This window comes from Cyprinodon tularosa, unplaced genomic scaffold, assembly GCF_016077235.1.
Source record: "Cyprinodon tularosa strain WSP-4 unplaced genomic scaffold, ASM1607723v1 ctg194, whole genome shotgun sequence".
Taxonomy (NCBI): Eukaryota; Metazoa; Chordata; class Actinopteri; order Cyprinodontiformes; family Cyprinodontidae; genus Cyprinodon; species Cyprinodon tularosa.
Window position 1 is genome coordinate 692,753 of NW_024038699.1, and position 16,861 is coordinate 709,613.

General features: G+C 36.6%; 1 protein-coding gene across 1 annotated transcript in view; it reads right to left on the reverse strand.

Annotated features, from left to right (window-relative positions):
• acsf2 (acyl-CoA synthetase family member 2) overlaps nucleotides 1-16,861 on the reverse strand; it is a 43,511-nt gene that overhangs the window by 20,175 nt on the left and 6,475 nt on the right. Inside the window, exons 3-10 of the mRNA XM_038283460.1 lie at nucleotides 15,431-15,559; nucleotides 13,548-13,601; nucleotides 13,339-13,457; nucleotides 9,839-10,001; nucleotides 6,203-6,298; nucleotides 3,321-3,472; nucleotides 329-420; nucleotides 172-248 (exon numbers count right to left, since the gene is read on the reverse strand). Coding sequence (XP_038139388.1) covers nucleotides 172-248; nucleotides 329-420; nucleotides 3,321-3,472; nucleotides 6,203-6,298; nucleotides 9,839-10,001; nucleotides 13,339-13,457; nucleotides 13,548-13,601; nucleotides 15,431-15,559 — 882 coding nt within the window. The remainder of the gene's footprint in view (nucleotides 1-171; nucleotides 249-328; nucleotides 421-3,320; nucleotides 3,473-6,202; nucleotides 6,299-9,838; nucleotides 10,002-13,338; nucleotides 13,458-13,547; nucleotides 13,602-15,430; nucleotides 15,560-16,861) is intronic.

Here is a 16,861-nt window from a genome sequence, read left to right on the forward strand (position 1 = left end):
ATATCCAATAAACATTTCTAAACTGATCATCTTGGCCTCTTCACTGTATCATACGTCGCCCTCTTGTGTCTCAAAGCTGAACTGCATATTTAAAGTATGTCAGGAAATAAAATTTACTTTTGCAATCGCACAACTAGCCATTTACTAAGATTTGTGTGAAAATCTACCCACTGTCATTTCTTTAATGCCCATCTCAGACACCACTTTCTTCACCAGCTCTGCAGGGCATGGGGAGCCAGCCATGATGCCTGCAGTTCAGAATAAGATTATTTAAATTAATCCGGCAACAATACGAACATCAAAATCAATATTCATCTGTGTTTCTTACCCCCCTCTACGGATGACAAATCATATTTAGCAAAATCTGGTTGGTTAAGCATGTCAACATACATGGTGGGAGTCCCGTAGACAGAGGTGCATCTGGCAGATAAATCAACAAAATACTCTTTCAGTAAGAAAAACAAACACAATATTTGCATCATCTTAAACCTGAACTTAACTCTTAAAAAATCTCATCTCAAACATGGTAGCACAGAAAGATGCGTTTTTTTTTATTGCAGGAGTTTATTTGAATACAAAGAATGCTTATTTACTTAAATACATGATTTCATTCCTAACCAGAACAAAGTCTTTAAATCTTTAGTTCAGCTTATATGCAGTTGAAACTACTTTTGAAATACATATTTTCATCATCCCTCCAGCGCACATGGTTTTAAAACAGTATTTTCAGTATTACATCATGCCGCTGCATCCTAAATGATGCTGTTTGATCTCTGTATATCATTATACACATTGATAGAAGTCTTGCTTGTCTTTTACAAATGTGCCTAAAAGAAACACAGTCTGTTTTACCTGCACTGCCATATAATGTCAGAGTGAGGAGTGTTTGCATACAAGAAATACTATTCCCATAACAAGCCAGATCCTATCTCAAGGTTTGTTATGGTTTACCCAGTGTTTGACTCTGACACAAACTTCACAGCATTTCCATCATTTTAAGTAAGTAAGACAAATGCTGGCCGGGTCAGAAGAGGGCTGATTACCGTGCAACAACGGCTGTATGATGTCTTGTTCCGTCTTTGCAAAGATAAAACACAATGCCGACTGACTGAATTATATCAATCTCCATTTATTAAAAGCAGAAGTCTGGTCATATTCAAAATTGAAAAACTTCTGAAAGTACTTTAAATATGAAATTATTACATACTGTTCAATAAATGATAAGTGTCAATAAATGATAAGACTAATTTTCATTTGAATGTGCTTTACTGGAGGCAACCATGTTTGTCAAAGAACACTACTGCCACCTACTGGTTTGCGACGTCACGGTGCGGTATCGGCTGTTGATCAAGTCCCAGTGCTGTATCTGGTATTTTGTCACAACGCGCTATTATCCAAGTCATCTTGAAAACATTCTTCTTCCAAATGTTGGCTACATATTACGTGATTTTTCTCTGGCCAGAAGTTTGATGGCAAATCCTCACTCTTCGAGTTGGCAATCTAACGATGGACCCGTTCGTGGAGGATCAGGAATCACTTTTACCCGATGTATTACAACATCCAACAGCCAGTTTAACTATAGCTGTTATGAATTTCAACCCTGAAGTCCTCTGGAAATCTTCAATAATTGTTGTTTATTGCAGATGTATCTAGTAGTTCCCACTGATTTTGCTTGTAAAGCAGGGAGAATGGCGCTAGGCTTACAGCACCGTGACGTCACTGCCGTAAGACGTCACTGCTGGAAGACGTTGTCATATTTGGGCAAAAATGGCCGGTCCCAGACTTAGTGATAGGGCTGTTCAGTGGTGCAGTGGGTAGCACTGCTGCCTTGCAGCAAGTAGGTTCTGGGTTTGATTCCCCGGCCCCGGGTCTTTCTGCATGGAGTTTGCATGTTCTCCCTGAGCATGCGTGGGTTCTCTCCGGGTACTCCAGCCAATTACCGTAACCTTACATGACCTGTTAGGTTAATTGGCTTCTCTAAATTCTCCTTAAGTGTGAGTGTGTGCGGGAATGGTTGTGTGTCCTGTTTGTCTCTGTGTTGCCCTGCGATGGACTGGCAACCTGTCCAGGGTGGACCCTGCCTCTCGGCCATTGACTGCTGGAGATAGGCACCAGCACCCGTCGCGACCCCAATCGGGACAAGCGTGTCAGATAATGGATGGATGGATAATTCCTTGCTAACCGGACTTTTCCTTTAATTGGAGTAAATAGTTGAATGCTTTTTCCCCCCACAACAAGATCCACAGTTTTTAATATTTATGTAAACATTTTGTTTTTTGTAGTTTGCACAATTTCTATATTCTTCACTTTTCCATCTCTTAGAATGACCATGTCCTATTTTTTGTAGTAATGTAGTCTCTTTTTTTATTACTGTTTATCATTATTTAAATCTTTATGTATATCTTTGTTTTTTGTTCATACACCTTCATATGACAACCATTTTGCTACTAATAGAAATAATAATGCGGGGGGAAAAAATGTTAAAGTTGTGTAAAAAATATAAAAGTGGACAGAAAAATACTATTTAGCGTATATTATTAAGTGTATTTGCATGTTCTATATAAAATACTTTTTTCTTCATATGAAGAAGACTACACCAGCTCTGGAAAACCATTTTAATTAGAGACAATACAAATATGGAATGTTTTATACTATATAAATAAAATGCAAATATAAAGAATTTGTTTGTTTTTTTATCATTATAGAATTTAATTTTTTAGACTATTTCTTCATTTCATTTGTGCTTGGAAAATAAAATCAAATACGTTTCTATATCTTAAAAAAACAAACAAAAAACTACAACAGCTCCCCGTCATCCACTAAAGCAATTTTAGACATGAAAAATTCTGTTTCGGTAGATTGATGCACATATACTTTACAAAAAAAAAAAAAACTTTGATGTATCTTCTTGTTGACACATATTTAAGCAATGCTTTTCACATATTAGGAGAAATGCAGCATTCCACCAAGAATCAAATCTTGTAACACTCGATGCAGTAACTCGTCTGTTCAACATTTTTATTGCCTGTAAACAAAGTAAATCTGCAGAGTGATTTGTGCAAACTGGAGCTGGTATTTTAAGCTTTGTGTTGAGTAAATTTGAGACGTTCAGAAACCGGTTGGCTCACCTGTTTAACAGAGGAGATTACTCCAGCCTATATTCATTTCAAATAAGCTTATAGATAACTCTGTTCAACCATGACCTCCTCAGCTTTAATATCAACCTACAAGTAATGGGTACTCCATTTTTAGAATAACAGATACTAGTTAGATCCAGTGCTTTGTAAAGTATTTTTTCAGGATGTGTTAACTGGAATTACCTCTCACTCTCCATTGCTTGAAGGTTGGCCTTCCCATTGTATCCAGTGGAGGGAAAGACCAGTGTGATGCCATAAACGGCCATAACCATCCCTCCACCAACAGAGCCGAAGCAGTGGTATAGAGGCACAGGCACGCAGACACGGGGATGGGGCTGCGGATTAGACATGCAAAATACACTGAGCATGATGAGTGAAGGAATTAGTAAGGGTCAAACATCTTTCTGTTAATAAATATAAATATTAAAACATATGCAGTTAGAAGACCGGAGAATTTAACTTTAGGGTTTAGCTGCAGAGTCTCCCAAATCCTCCCTTCTAATGCCAGAAAGCCCGTTCTGCTACTCATCTTTTGCCTGCTGTCATTTATTGGATTAGAAGGTCAGCATTTAGAAGCAAGACATATTTAACTGTTTAAAAGTTTATCAGTTTAGCACTTTAGGTGTTAAATGAGGCCAGCAAATGGTGACATGGGGCTGTTGGGTTTTTAATTTGAAGAGAATTACACAGTCAAACTTCTGAGGGGGAATTAACAAGAACTCTCCACCTTTTCCTATTAATGATCCAGGTCTTGTTGGAGGATTTATTTCAGACACACTTGCTTTTTTTGTGTTAACTGCTGCATGTGCTACTTCGTGTTTTTTTTTGTTTTTTTTCCTGGGGAAATGCATGTCACCAAACAGCTGCTTCTGTGTTTGATCAGCTGATTTAAGTAGTTCTCAAATAAAAAACTTCCCAACTACCTGTATTCTAGAAAGATGATGCATCTCTTTTTTTCCTTTTTACGCCCGGAGGAATTGTTTAAGGTTTAGGAATTGTAAATAGTAAAATGATATTCTTTGACTTTTAGAAACTTAGGACCGTATAATATCTAACCCCTGTTTTATTGTCATTACATTGTCACAAGTACAGAGTAACGAAATTCACTCTGTGCATTTAACCCAGGGGTGTTCCAGAAAGGGCCGTGAGACTGCAGGTTTTCTTTCCAACCAAGCAATAGCACACCAGACTCCAGTCATCTAATTAAGTTAGTCCAATCTGAACATGATGACTTGACGAGATGACTGGAGTCTGGTGTGTTATTCCTTGGTTGGAAAGAAAACCTGCAGCCACACAGCCCTTTCTGGAACCACTTTGACACCCCTGATTGAGCCCTGGGCTGCCATTGTGCCACGCCCAGGGACCAGTGTGAGGTTATGGTTCTTTTTGCTCAGGGACCCTGAATAGCAGTCTTTGGGAGTGGTGTTTGAACTCAGACCCTCTGGTGTCAGGGTTAGTTGAGGTTTGAGGACCCAAACGCAGAGGCAGAGAGGCTGAGGAGATCTCTTGCAGTTTAATAGGGCAAAAAGCAAACAAAGGCAGGAATGCAAAAATCCAACTAATAAGGAAAAGCAAACCAGAACTATGGAGACATCAAGGGAAAACCAAACACGAGGAGCCAGGGAGAGACGAGGAACGTAGTAGACCACAGCATGGGAAGACAGCAAAGACAAGGAACCAACAACGAGAGAGAGAAGAGGGAGAGCATATATAGCTGACAGAGACAAAGGGAGGGCTAACGAGCTGATAAGGAGCAGGTGTGAGAGGAGACAACGAGGGAGCCAAGGGGAAAGGAACACACACACACACAAGAGGGCAACAGAGAACAACAGAAAAACATGAGAACAACAGAACCAAGACCATGACATCTGGATTCCAAGTGCAGTACCCTAACCACTAGGCCGCCACTCCCCCATCACTTTAAAGCAGAGCGTGGTTTCAGTGCGCCCTCCTTTTTATGGACCCAGCACGCCTCTGCTGCGCTACTCTGCTCAAGTATCATATATCAAGGAGAGAGTTTTACAACTGGTTTATAGTTCGCTGATCCCATGTCTATAAAACCCTATGTCAATAAAACATGGGATAATTTTCAAACATGCAAGGTAAATTAAACACTGAACTTTGCACAAGGATTTCGGTTAGACTTGGTCTGACCACCTTTTTTTCAGCTTCTCTCTCATGGCAGTGTTTGAGGTAAAACCTGAGGATAGTCATTCTCTACACTACCTGTATATACTTCTATTATTTCTCCTCTTGAAAATACTGCTATGTAGTCTGTTTCTACTTCATTGGAAGCGCCCTCTTGATGTCGGATTGGGTCACTGTTCAGCACAACTCCAGAGCAGAGGCAGAAAGCATGGATGGGTTAAAAAAAAAACATAGATGGAAACGATCACAAAGCAGACTCTGTGGAGTGAAGTCAACCAAAAAGAAGCCTGTGGGAAAAGAGGCCGTTTATAATGGAGGAACTGCTGTAATGCTGACCACCTGCTACTATTGATGGAACTCAGAAGATTTGGAAATGACCTTATAGGCCTTCATAGATTGATGGGCAGTTGAATTTCCAACGACTTTTCTGACTGTTTTCTAACAAAGTATCTTATATCCACCTCTATTAAAAAATAAGAAATTAACTCCTGCACCCATAGATAATCCGTTTATCAAACATCTTTAAACGGTAACACACAGCTTTTATTTCCTATTTCTAATCGCGTGGAAATACCAATCTGGTTTTTTACACACAGCTTGAATCTTTGGGCTGTTTTCAGATTTAAATATTTCTAAAAAATGGTAAAGAGGTGATCGTTTTAATTATTTTCAGATGCATAAAAACCCCGGAGACCGAAAAACAGCGAACCTCTATACAGTATAATGTACAGAAAGTTGACTTCTCCTGCAGCTGATTCCAATCATCTTCTGAAACTATTGTGTTGTAATTACATTCTTATCTTTTGTACTTTTGATGTCTATGTTGAATCGTAGTAGTAAATCATTGAATTATGCTCCTGCATATAAAATGGCCAATAAAAGTTGGCCTGATAAAGTTTATGATGGCTCATGCTCACCTTCCAGGTGTATCCAATTCTTTTGCCAATAAAGTAAGCATTGTTGACAATGTTGTGATGTGAGAGAGTGGCACCTTTTGGTGCTCCAGTTGTACCCTGAAAACAGAAATGTCATTAGCAATTTATCCCTTAAGGTCAGAGAAAGTATAAATGTGATTCTCTGACTAGCTGATAGCCATGCCGTTCTGTAAACATGAACCCGATGCTTTACAGAAAGTCTTTGAACATAAAGAAAAATGTTATATAAAAGGTCAAATGTATCTTAGACATAGAGAATCTAATAAGCTTTAAAATAAAACCAAATCATTTGCAAACAATCTTTCCATTAATTTTCCAAGTAGCGAATTGATTTCAATGCATGAAGATGCCGAGATAAGAAGTACAGTTCATGCAGTGTTAATGCCTTATAGCTTAAGGGAAAAGTCGGCAGCCAGACCATCATGTGTACAGCAAGCGACGTTTGTGAAAAGAGGGATTTTGGACCCAATGAAATGAGGCCTTAAAAGTGAGCTAGCTGTCTCAGCCCCCGCAAACTTTCTGACAGAGGTGGGGAATGTAGACTAAACAATTTTACGTATATAAAGAGGGGGGTGAGTGCTGAGTAATATAATGTAAATTAATTAGTATGTGTGTCTGTGAGTTTGTTGCAGAGTGTCATATTATTTTGTTAGTATCATAATTACATTAGGGACCCCTCTGTTCCCCTGTTAATCATGGGCCCCTAGAATCCTCCTTTTTCACCAATTTTGGGTGCATTTGTTTTTTAGCATGAAACTGGGAGCAAAAAAGGCAAGAAAGGGTGTTGCTTTACTTTGGTTTGTAATTTTTATGCAGCCTCTGTCAGTTTAAACATCTTTCTGTTGTTTATGGGTCTTTTTTTAGATAAAACTGTAGCTATTTCCACCAAATGTTCTTCAGGATGTTTAGTATTGGATCATATTATTTAAAACATATGTGGTTAGAGTACCCAAACATTGTACTTGAGGATGAATAACACTCCTTAATCATATTTTTGCTCAAGTGAGAGTAAAAAAGTATTTGGTAAAAAGGCTACTCATGTACTGACAAAATATTAGCATCTGATATTTAAAATAATGTTATAAAGTGAGACCAAAATTTAAAGTTAGGGCTGTTTTAAAGACCATTATAAAAAGACTTACCGTAAGCAAAAAAAATCAAGTAAGAAAGGAATAACAACACAAGGCAGAAAACTTTTCCAAAACAATTTTGTTTTGAACATAAAACTACGAAACCAGTGCCTCCATTGAGAATATATACTCCTTACTGTATATCAGCTTGACCTCCTAATTTTATGGTTAGTTCAAGTAAGCTTGCGCACAAAAAAGTAACACTCATTTTGGCATAAATATTAACTATATGTCTTTGACTAGAGAATTTAATTACCTAAATAAACTTAACTCCCCAGAACCTTTAATCCCTTAGACCTTCAGCCGATTACCCTTCTTGCATTGCTTTCCATTCTCCATCTTTAACTCCGAACTCCTCAAACCTAAATACAGATGCGTTTCAGCGACTTTTTAACCTGGGGCCTTCTGAATCATCCAATCCTTTCATATGTTCCCTTCATGGGGTGAGAAGACAGTTAGCTGCCAGCATAGGACTCTCTCTCAACATGCTCTGGTTTTCTCTAAACAGTAAAAAAATAAAGACTGGTTAAATGGTTTCTGCAACTGCCTTCATAAAGTGACCAAGGATCGACTTGCTGCCTTTTTTTTAATCTCTTGTCTCTCTATCACTCTTTGTTTTCTAACCTTTACCTGTCCACACTTTCTTTGGTGTTTTCTTTTGACCATTTTTAATGGAAGCATCATGAAAAATAACGTCAAATAATAATAAATTACATTAAAAAATTTTTACAAAAATGATCATTTAATAAAAAAAGAAAACCACAGGAAAGAGAAACACACACACACAGATTTCTCGCTATTTTTACAGGGCCTTTCCTTTGACTTCCATTAATTCATACAGCCTAACCCTGACCCATGCTGCACAGCTAAAAGGACACTACTTAGGAGATAACTTAATAATAACTGGAATTGGATGTTTAATAATCCATTAATCAAAATTAATCCAATTAATTATTTCAGCCGTAACTGAAAGAAAGTATTTCGTTAATTTGTTATCAACAGATGAAAAAAATCTAAAAAATACATAAATTGAAAATTACTGTAAGTTGTTTTTTTGTTTACTTGACTAAAATGTTCTATGATATAAATAAATGTAACATTTACGTATTTAATAAATGAGTTAAATGTTAAGTAAACACCACTAAAATGTAAAAATGCACAATTAAATACTAAATATCCTGTTAAATTATAACTTCACTTTATAATCATAAATGAATATTACTATGACTGTATTTTTAAGGGGTCGCCAATCTGTTGCATTCTTGTTTATGGTGTCCCAGGCTGAAATGTTAGGAAACCCTTACTATAGAGGTACTTTGTTTTATCTCACATTTCTATATCTATCCCTCTTTCAAGCCACATGGCTCATCCATGTTAAACAAATAGTCATAAATAAATGATTATTGACCTGAAAACTGTATTTAAGCTGGAGACTTTGCTGTATTTAATTTCACAGGATGCCTCAGCCTTTTAAATACCGGTAATCAGGAAACAAATTGAAGTTAAAGTTGCTTTAACTCAAATCTTCTCTGAACCTTTTATGGATCCTTTGTCCAATAAGATCAGTTTACAATCCACAGCAGTAATAGTACAAACTCCATCTTTACACCAGTGCATACTCTTCCGCCGATAAGTGTTCTGCAGCATACCTAAACAATTACACAGTGAAGCTTGCAGATTCACAGCTGTAGCTGGACTCATTGGCTAAAAACAAAAAAGCCTGAGTATACTAGAAAGTCAAATAGCTTGGGGACCTGAGGAAGAGCTTGTAACAGCTTTGGGGTTTTGGATTAGACAGAGGAGATGCCTGGACAGTTATGTAGTTAGGATGGAGCAAGATAAGAATCAGCAGGCTAGAGCCTCGTCTGCAGAGATTTTAAAGAGACAGAGGCCTCACAAATAAAACATTTTGTTTTTAAGATAAAAAACTTTTTTGCCTGTCAATATGCTCTATCTAGAACTCCTCAAGATGAAACGTTTTAGTTTCACCTGGTTTATTTTCGCAAAAAGTATTCTTCAAGGAACATTTTGCTTTAATTATTAATCGATTATTTGAAAAAATAATCGACTGATTGATCGATTTGCAAAATAATTGTGAGTGGCAGCCCTATTGCAAATATAAACTCTATGTAAACCTCTAAGTTATCTTCTAAGTAGTGTCATTTTAGCTGTGCAGCATGGTGGGGCAGCGTAACTTCTCTGCTCTGCTCGGAAGGTAAGGATGTGATAAATGAGGAGAGCTTCATGTTAAGCATTTCTATCATGGTAGAAAAAGACGTGTTAGAAATAGTAAACAGTAGATGAGGAAGGCTTTTGTGTGCCTTCCTTTTGTGTGGTCTATGAAGAACATATAAAATGTTCTTCATAGACCTTCTTCTCAAGTATTTTTAGTGTGATTTTTTTTCTCTTTGGAAGATTTACGTTTTATCTTATATATGAATATATAAATTCACCAGCCATCCATTAGCAGGAACTGTCTGATAATTACCGAGGTGAACTGGATGTTTATTGGGTCATCAAAGGAAAGCTTCGCCTGCAGATCCTGCAGCTGCTTCACATGCTGGCTTTCCCCGGCCTGCATCACGTCTTCGAAGTGAAACATTCCTGGCCGTCGGCTGTCCAGGATGATCACAGAGCGGAGTTCTGGGAGTCTGAGGAGTACGGAAGGGAAGGACAAACTCACACAAAGGGTAGCTGAAACACTAGGAAATCAAGTAGATGGAATTTTAAGTATTTAGTTAAAAAGCTACACTTATTGAAGAGGCATTGGGATTTTATTACTGGCTGAAAACATTGTTAGGATTATTCAATGATGATTATAAAGTTGATGTGTGTGCATATGAAACATTGAAGTCCTGCTTCCAGCCAGTTAGACATAACAGGTTCATTTCAGGATCATTTCACTTTATGACCTGCCTCCAGCCAGTTGGTCATAAAGCAGGGTCATGCTGTTTTATGCCCTTCATCCAGCCAGATAATCATTGCAGGGTCTTCTATCCTAAGACCCATCCATGTGTTTGTGTTCAGTTAATAAAAGACTCCTGTTCTGTTGAGGGAGAAAGGTGCTAAAATGTGAGCAGGCAGCCTTTCACCTCCTGCAGGAAGCTGTGTTTGAAAATCCCTTGGTGTGTCAGATTCATATTTTTGTCCTATATGAACTCAACATTTTTTGAAGCTAACAAACATTTCTTTGCTTACAAATTCTACTTTTTGATGATCATTTTCAGTGTTTGGATGATCATCACAATTAGACAGCGCATCCCTGTAGGAAAACCTTTGGAAACTTTTTTTTTTGTTATAAGTGATCAGATTTTTTTCAGCAGTTTGAGAGACCAACAACAAACTGCCATTTAAAACGGTAAACCACATATGCATCTCAATAAATCACAAGTTATTTGGAATTTAGATCACTGCAGTAATCAAGTCGGTCTGTCAATCAAACCGTCCCTTTCAGGTGAAGCAAAGTTTTTAATGGTGCTCAGACACCGCTAAGGAACCACTGAGGCGTTACTCTTCCAGGATACTCTCTGCTTACAGTTTAACATCTAAATAAACCGAAAAGGTTTTGACCAAGAGATAAGACTTTTCTTTAAAGTAAATAAACTGATCTTAAAGGTATAGTGGAGAATTTTCGTGAATTTTTGAAAACACCCAATTTGGCTGCTGGTGGACGAACTCCAAATTCATCCATTTCACCTCAAATTCACCAACTAGATGGTTGGAACCTTACCTTCCAATGGGATAACTTATTTTGGAGCAGATTTATATGCATAACATTAGGCTTGTAATATTGTTCCGACCAACAAACTGTTAAATTCATGGGGCAGGATTTAAATCTGGGTTTGTTGCAAGAAACTAATTAAAAAACACTAAAATTGTGGCTGCAAGTAATTACAGAAGGAGGGTTGTTACAGGGTGTTTATATTTAAAAATGAATTTATCTCAGGGAAAGTTCAAATCAACCCCAGAAGTGTCTGGAATACTGCAGCTCATTCAATGCAGAAAAAAAGTTCTCTAAGAGCAAGCAAGCAGTTGAAAAAAAGAACAGCCTTACAACAGAGTTATAAACAGTCTCAGCATCGTGTAGAAACATATGTTAAACATCTGTTCAGAGTGATGCTTATTGGTTCCTGTTAGTCCTTCAGAGACTGAATAGAAAAACACGAGTTTAAGGAGAATCCCACAATGGTCTCTGCCCTATATAAGTATGGAGAACCGGGAGATTCACTCAAAAAATAAAAACATTTTAAATTTAACATTTAAACTAAAGACTAAATAAGACTAAAAAAGACAATTTGGGGCTGCATGGTGGAGCACTGCTGCCTTGCAGCAAGAAGGTTCTGGGTTGAATTCCCGGCCCAGGGTCTTTCTGAATGGAGATTGCATGTCCTCCATGAGTATGTGGGGGTTCTCTCCGGGTACTCCGGCTTCCTCCAACAGTCCAAAAACATGACTGTTAGGTTAATTGGCTTCTCTAAATTCTCCTTAGGTGTGAGTGTGCGTGTGCATGGTTGTGTGTCTGTATGTTGCTCTGTGACAGACTGGTGACCTGTCCATGGTGTACCCAGCCTCTTGCCTATAGACTGCCAGAGATAGGCACCAGCTCCACCACGACCCTGAAAAGGACTAAGTTGAAACAATGGATGGATGGATGGATGGATGGATGGATGGATGGATGGATGGATGGATGGATGGATGGATGGATGGATGGATGGATGGATGGATGGATGGATGGATGGATGGATGGATGGATGAAGACAACTTGGAAAGTGTTTTGTGGTTGCATATTTCAAATTAAATTATTAAGGAGGAATTGGGCTTTTTTTTATCCAGTAATCCAGTATAATTCAATTTGAAAATTCGTTTTTCAATCCTATTTCTAAACTGAGAAACCATAATTCTTATAAATGAAATTTTTAGACATTTAAAAATCTAATTATTTTTCTAATTTCTATTTCTTTTGCACTGTGAATTTTCAAATCCCTTTTGAAGTCACATTGTTTCTCCTCTCCATACATTAACTGGTCCCTGTACATTTTAATGGTTCCCCTTTTTCATTCAGCTTATGGAACCTTGGTAATGAAATGTTACTAAACTGTCTGTAAGTTGTTATCAAAACATAAATTTTTATCCCTATTCAATTTTTATTATGTTCATTTAGCATAAACTGCCATGTTTTCAACTGTGGATCTTGTTCCCATCGAACAACAAAGTTTTTCACAAACTGTTAAAAGTAAGAACAGAAAAAGGAATCAAACCTGATTTAATTGCGTTTATGGTTGGAGGGCTGGACTTAATGTCAGTCAGTACCACATGTTTGTCCTTTTCCACATGTAGATGTGCGCTACGTTCGTTTTGAGTTCTCTTAATGCTCCAAAGTCAGGCTCAAAAGGCTGTAGTTAGGGAAAGTCCATTAATATTCACTTTTTCCCAGGTTTTTTTTTTAGGTTAATAGACGTTATATATCTATAATATTAAAAATATATATGAAAACAATAGTTTCTCATGAGGAAAGAAAATAATATAATAATATTTTTTATGCATGTCAGAACTGATCTAGAATTTACTGATAAAAGTCCAGACAGATTCAAGCACAAACTGATCTGAATATACTTAAAATCATTCTAAACGGAATTAATTCACTGACTCTGAGGTGGAAATGTTTTTAAGTGACCATTGATCCGTTTTATTTTTTACAATACAGATGCCATTTAACTGCTTTGGACACTTTTATCAAACTACTGTACTAATTGTAAATCTCAATGAGTTTGTGTTAAAATAAGAAAATAAATACCCTTAGATTAACAGTTTCATGGGTTTTGAGGTTGAATCAGTGTGAAATTGTGCAGGATTAATCATCAAGTATTATAGTGGTTTCTTTCCTCAGAGTACCGTACATGCAAACTTTCCAATACCGGTGTCTTAATTCCTGCAAGATAAAAAGAAAAAGACCTCAAATTTGAAGTTTATGAACGCCAGCTGCCGTACCTGTTGCTCTTGAGGTCTCCTGGGACGCACGTCTCGATTTCAGGACAGATCTTCATCAACATGTCGCAGTAGTTTTGAGTTTTAAACTCTGAAGGACACACAACGGCCTTACAGCCGACCTGTGAGGAGACGCAAATAGTTCTCATCCTTAAAAGATCATACCAGGATAACGAATCTGTATTAAAAGCAAAATAAAATAAATCACTCACTTTCAGTAAAGCATGCTCCACTTCCTTTTGTTGGTAAGCTGGGTTTAAAGACACCTGGTGAGAAAATAAGAATAATTGAAGGATTCAAAAAAAAAAAAAAAAAAGGAAATGGAAGGAAGATATGATTTAGATCATTAGTGCCTTCAGTTAGTTCCCTATTTTTCAAAATAAAAGCTGAACTAGGCATGAATAATATTTCCTCACTTTTAACTTACTGCATTAATCAATAACACACATTTGCAATCGTGTATTTACTGTCTATTTTAAACTGCAGCAGCGTGTTTAAGCTGACATGAGATCAACTATAATAACCTAACTGATTATATAGTTACAAATAATTGATTCTGAACAAAGACACTGCTTTTTTTTAAAAAACTTTGTGAATACTAGAGCGGATTAATAACTACGGGTACTAAAATCATCATGGATCGTATTGCAAAACCCACTCGCAATTTACAGGGCAATTTGTTTAAGTAAGACGCTTCAAATGGAATTGGTTTTCATTAAAAGTGCATCATAGTAAAGTTGAAGGAAAGTTAACAATGATTTTCAAAATATTGGGGGAAAAACTGCCTCTAATGTCAGCTTATGTAAACCTCATAGCATATAAGCTATTCTCAGTATAAATCTATATTTTCTGTTAAGGTCTCAGACGTCTGTTAAAACCCTTTACCATCGCACACACCCCCACCCCCACATAGAACAGATAAAAACTCCTAATATCGAAAGAAAAATCAACCTTTCAAATGACTCGTTTTCCTTTATACACTATAAAACACTTAAAATATATCTTTAGCATAAGTTTATTAAATAAAATGTTTTCAAAACTGCATCCTGTTCCCAGTGTACCGTAGTTGGAGGGCTGGGCTTAATGCCTGTCAGTGTCCTATACATGTTATTGTCTAAATATATACCTGCATTCTCTTTTGTTTTGAGTACTTATATCAAAAGACTCAGAAGTAGATTGAACAAACTATTGCTGCTGCTGTTTTTATTGCTTTTTATTGTAATGTTTATACTTCATACTTATATTTATCTTACCACTCTTACCTGTCATGTCCCGTACTTTATGTCAGTTTTTAAATGTAAGTCTTGTATATTCTTGTATATTTGTATATTGCAGAGAGTAAACGTAATTTCATTTCCCTTGTATGTCTTGTACATATGTAGAAAATGACAATAAAAACTGACTTGACTTGACTTGACTTGAATGGCCTGTCAGCCTTTATGGGATTATTCTTTCTAACATAGTTAGACCTGGGAAGAACCTCCAAGTTCAGATATAGATCCAAAGTTTCAAAATATCATGTTGAGATGACAAACTTTTTTCTTTATTTTCATGACTGTGAAAATTGTAGATTCAAACTGAAGGTATCAAAGCTACGAATTAACACATTGAATTATATACTTAACAAAAAAGTGTGAAACAACTAAAAATATGTCTTATATTCTAGGTTCTTCAAAGTAGCCACCTTTGGCTTTGATTACTGCTTCGCTCACTCTTGGCATTCTCTTGAGTTACATGTAGTTATATCAAAAATGAATAAGGAGGTCAGGGCCCAAAAATACATAATACTTTTGATGCATCAAATACAAAACAAATAGTTTTTTTTCTCCAGTTAGTATGCTGAAGAAAAATGCAGACACAGCTGGTGTTCTACTCTATGTAAATGTTGATTTTCTGCAATGTTTCTACATTTGATTTGCAGTAGCGATTTCAGTATCATTTAACAGTAGATTCTCAGAAGCTTATGCTGAACAAGTATTAAACTTATTAACAATCCAAGTATATCACTAACACACATATAAAAACAACAATTAAGATCAGTAATCAGTTTGTACAGCTTGTCCCTGTTCAAGTTCCCTCTTCAGCATTGATTTACCAGTATAATCCCAGCTTTGGCTGTTGCAAACTGAAACAGGATCCACTCGTACGTGTTCGGCCCCCACATGCCGAGCCGGTCTCCTTTCGTGAGCCCAAGAGCCAGAAGTCCCGCAGCAGCTTGGTCCACCTGCAGAGATACCAAAAAAAGAGCTCAACCTCATATCAAATAGATAAAATACTTAATCTTGTGTGAACAAAAACATACTTTACATCATCATTCATCGTTACTTTAAACTTTTGTTCCTTTTATCCTGGAGGAGATCATTTCTCTAAAGAAGCTGTTTATTTACCATCTTCATGGTAGATTATTGCCACATTCAATAAAAACAGAAAATAAGCCTAAATTTAGGCAGGACAGGTTTCCCAGAAAGCAACAAGCATCAAGCATAAAAACTAACGTGATGTTTCACCTTCAGGTTTCCTCTGAATCTACATCAGATCCACAGCGATGCACATTATACATTAGTATTTAACTGGAATGTTAATTTTGTTTAGTAATTTAGTTTTTAAAAAGTATAAAAATAATTTAGAACACAGATTTATTACATACAGACTGTTGATGTATGTTGGGTTTGTTAATTGGGGCTTATATTGAACAAAAAATGAAATCCAGCTTCTCTGAAAATTTTAATGTAACACAATACTAAAAAAAAAAAAAACTTCTAATGTAGAAATGTCCCGTAAAAACAGTGTACTGTTCCTAAGCCTGGTGCGAAGGTTTATTTCTTTCATGACCCCATGACCATGGTGTCACTGATTGATAAGTCAATAAAATTGTCACATTGGAATAATTAATTAATTCCTGACTTTTACCATTTAAACTAAATCATTGAAATTTTCTAGAAAATTTAAATGATCTACTGAAGCGCAAGGGGCCTGAACATCTTTATCCAGGATTCAGAATTTCCCTCAATAATGATAGAAAAATGCAGTTAAAGATAAAAAAAAAAAAAAAGGTCAAGGGGAAAAGTGTTGCACAAGAGTTAACATGAGCTATTTAAAGCACACTGAACAAAGTCCAGGAGAAGTTTAGAAGACTTTTAAAAGGGAGGGGAAATCTTGGCTTAAAATGAGTAACTTTATGAAAACAGGACTCAAGCACTGTAAAGAAAAAGAAAAAAGCTTAAGTTTTCAACTTCTGCTTTTTAGTCACCTTCAAACCTTTCAAGTCTAACTTATTCTGATATCAGAAGCAAGAACAAGCCAACCTTGACAAATCTGAGAAACTAACTTTCGCCTGTAAACTTTTAAAAAACAATGAATCATATATTTTACATAAATGAGTCTAATTTCAATGCTCTGTGCCTGATCAGTGACAGGCATAAATAATAATGTCTAGTGTTGCACAGATACCAGTAACAATCTAGCACTACAATGGTATCGGTATCACCAAGTACCAACAAATTAGCCTGGGTGCCAGTCCGAACTT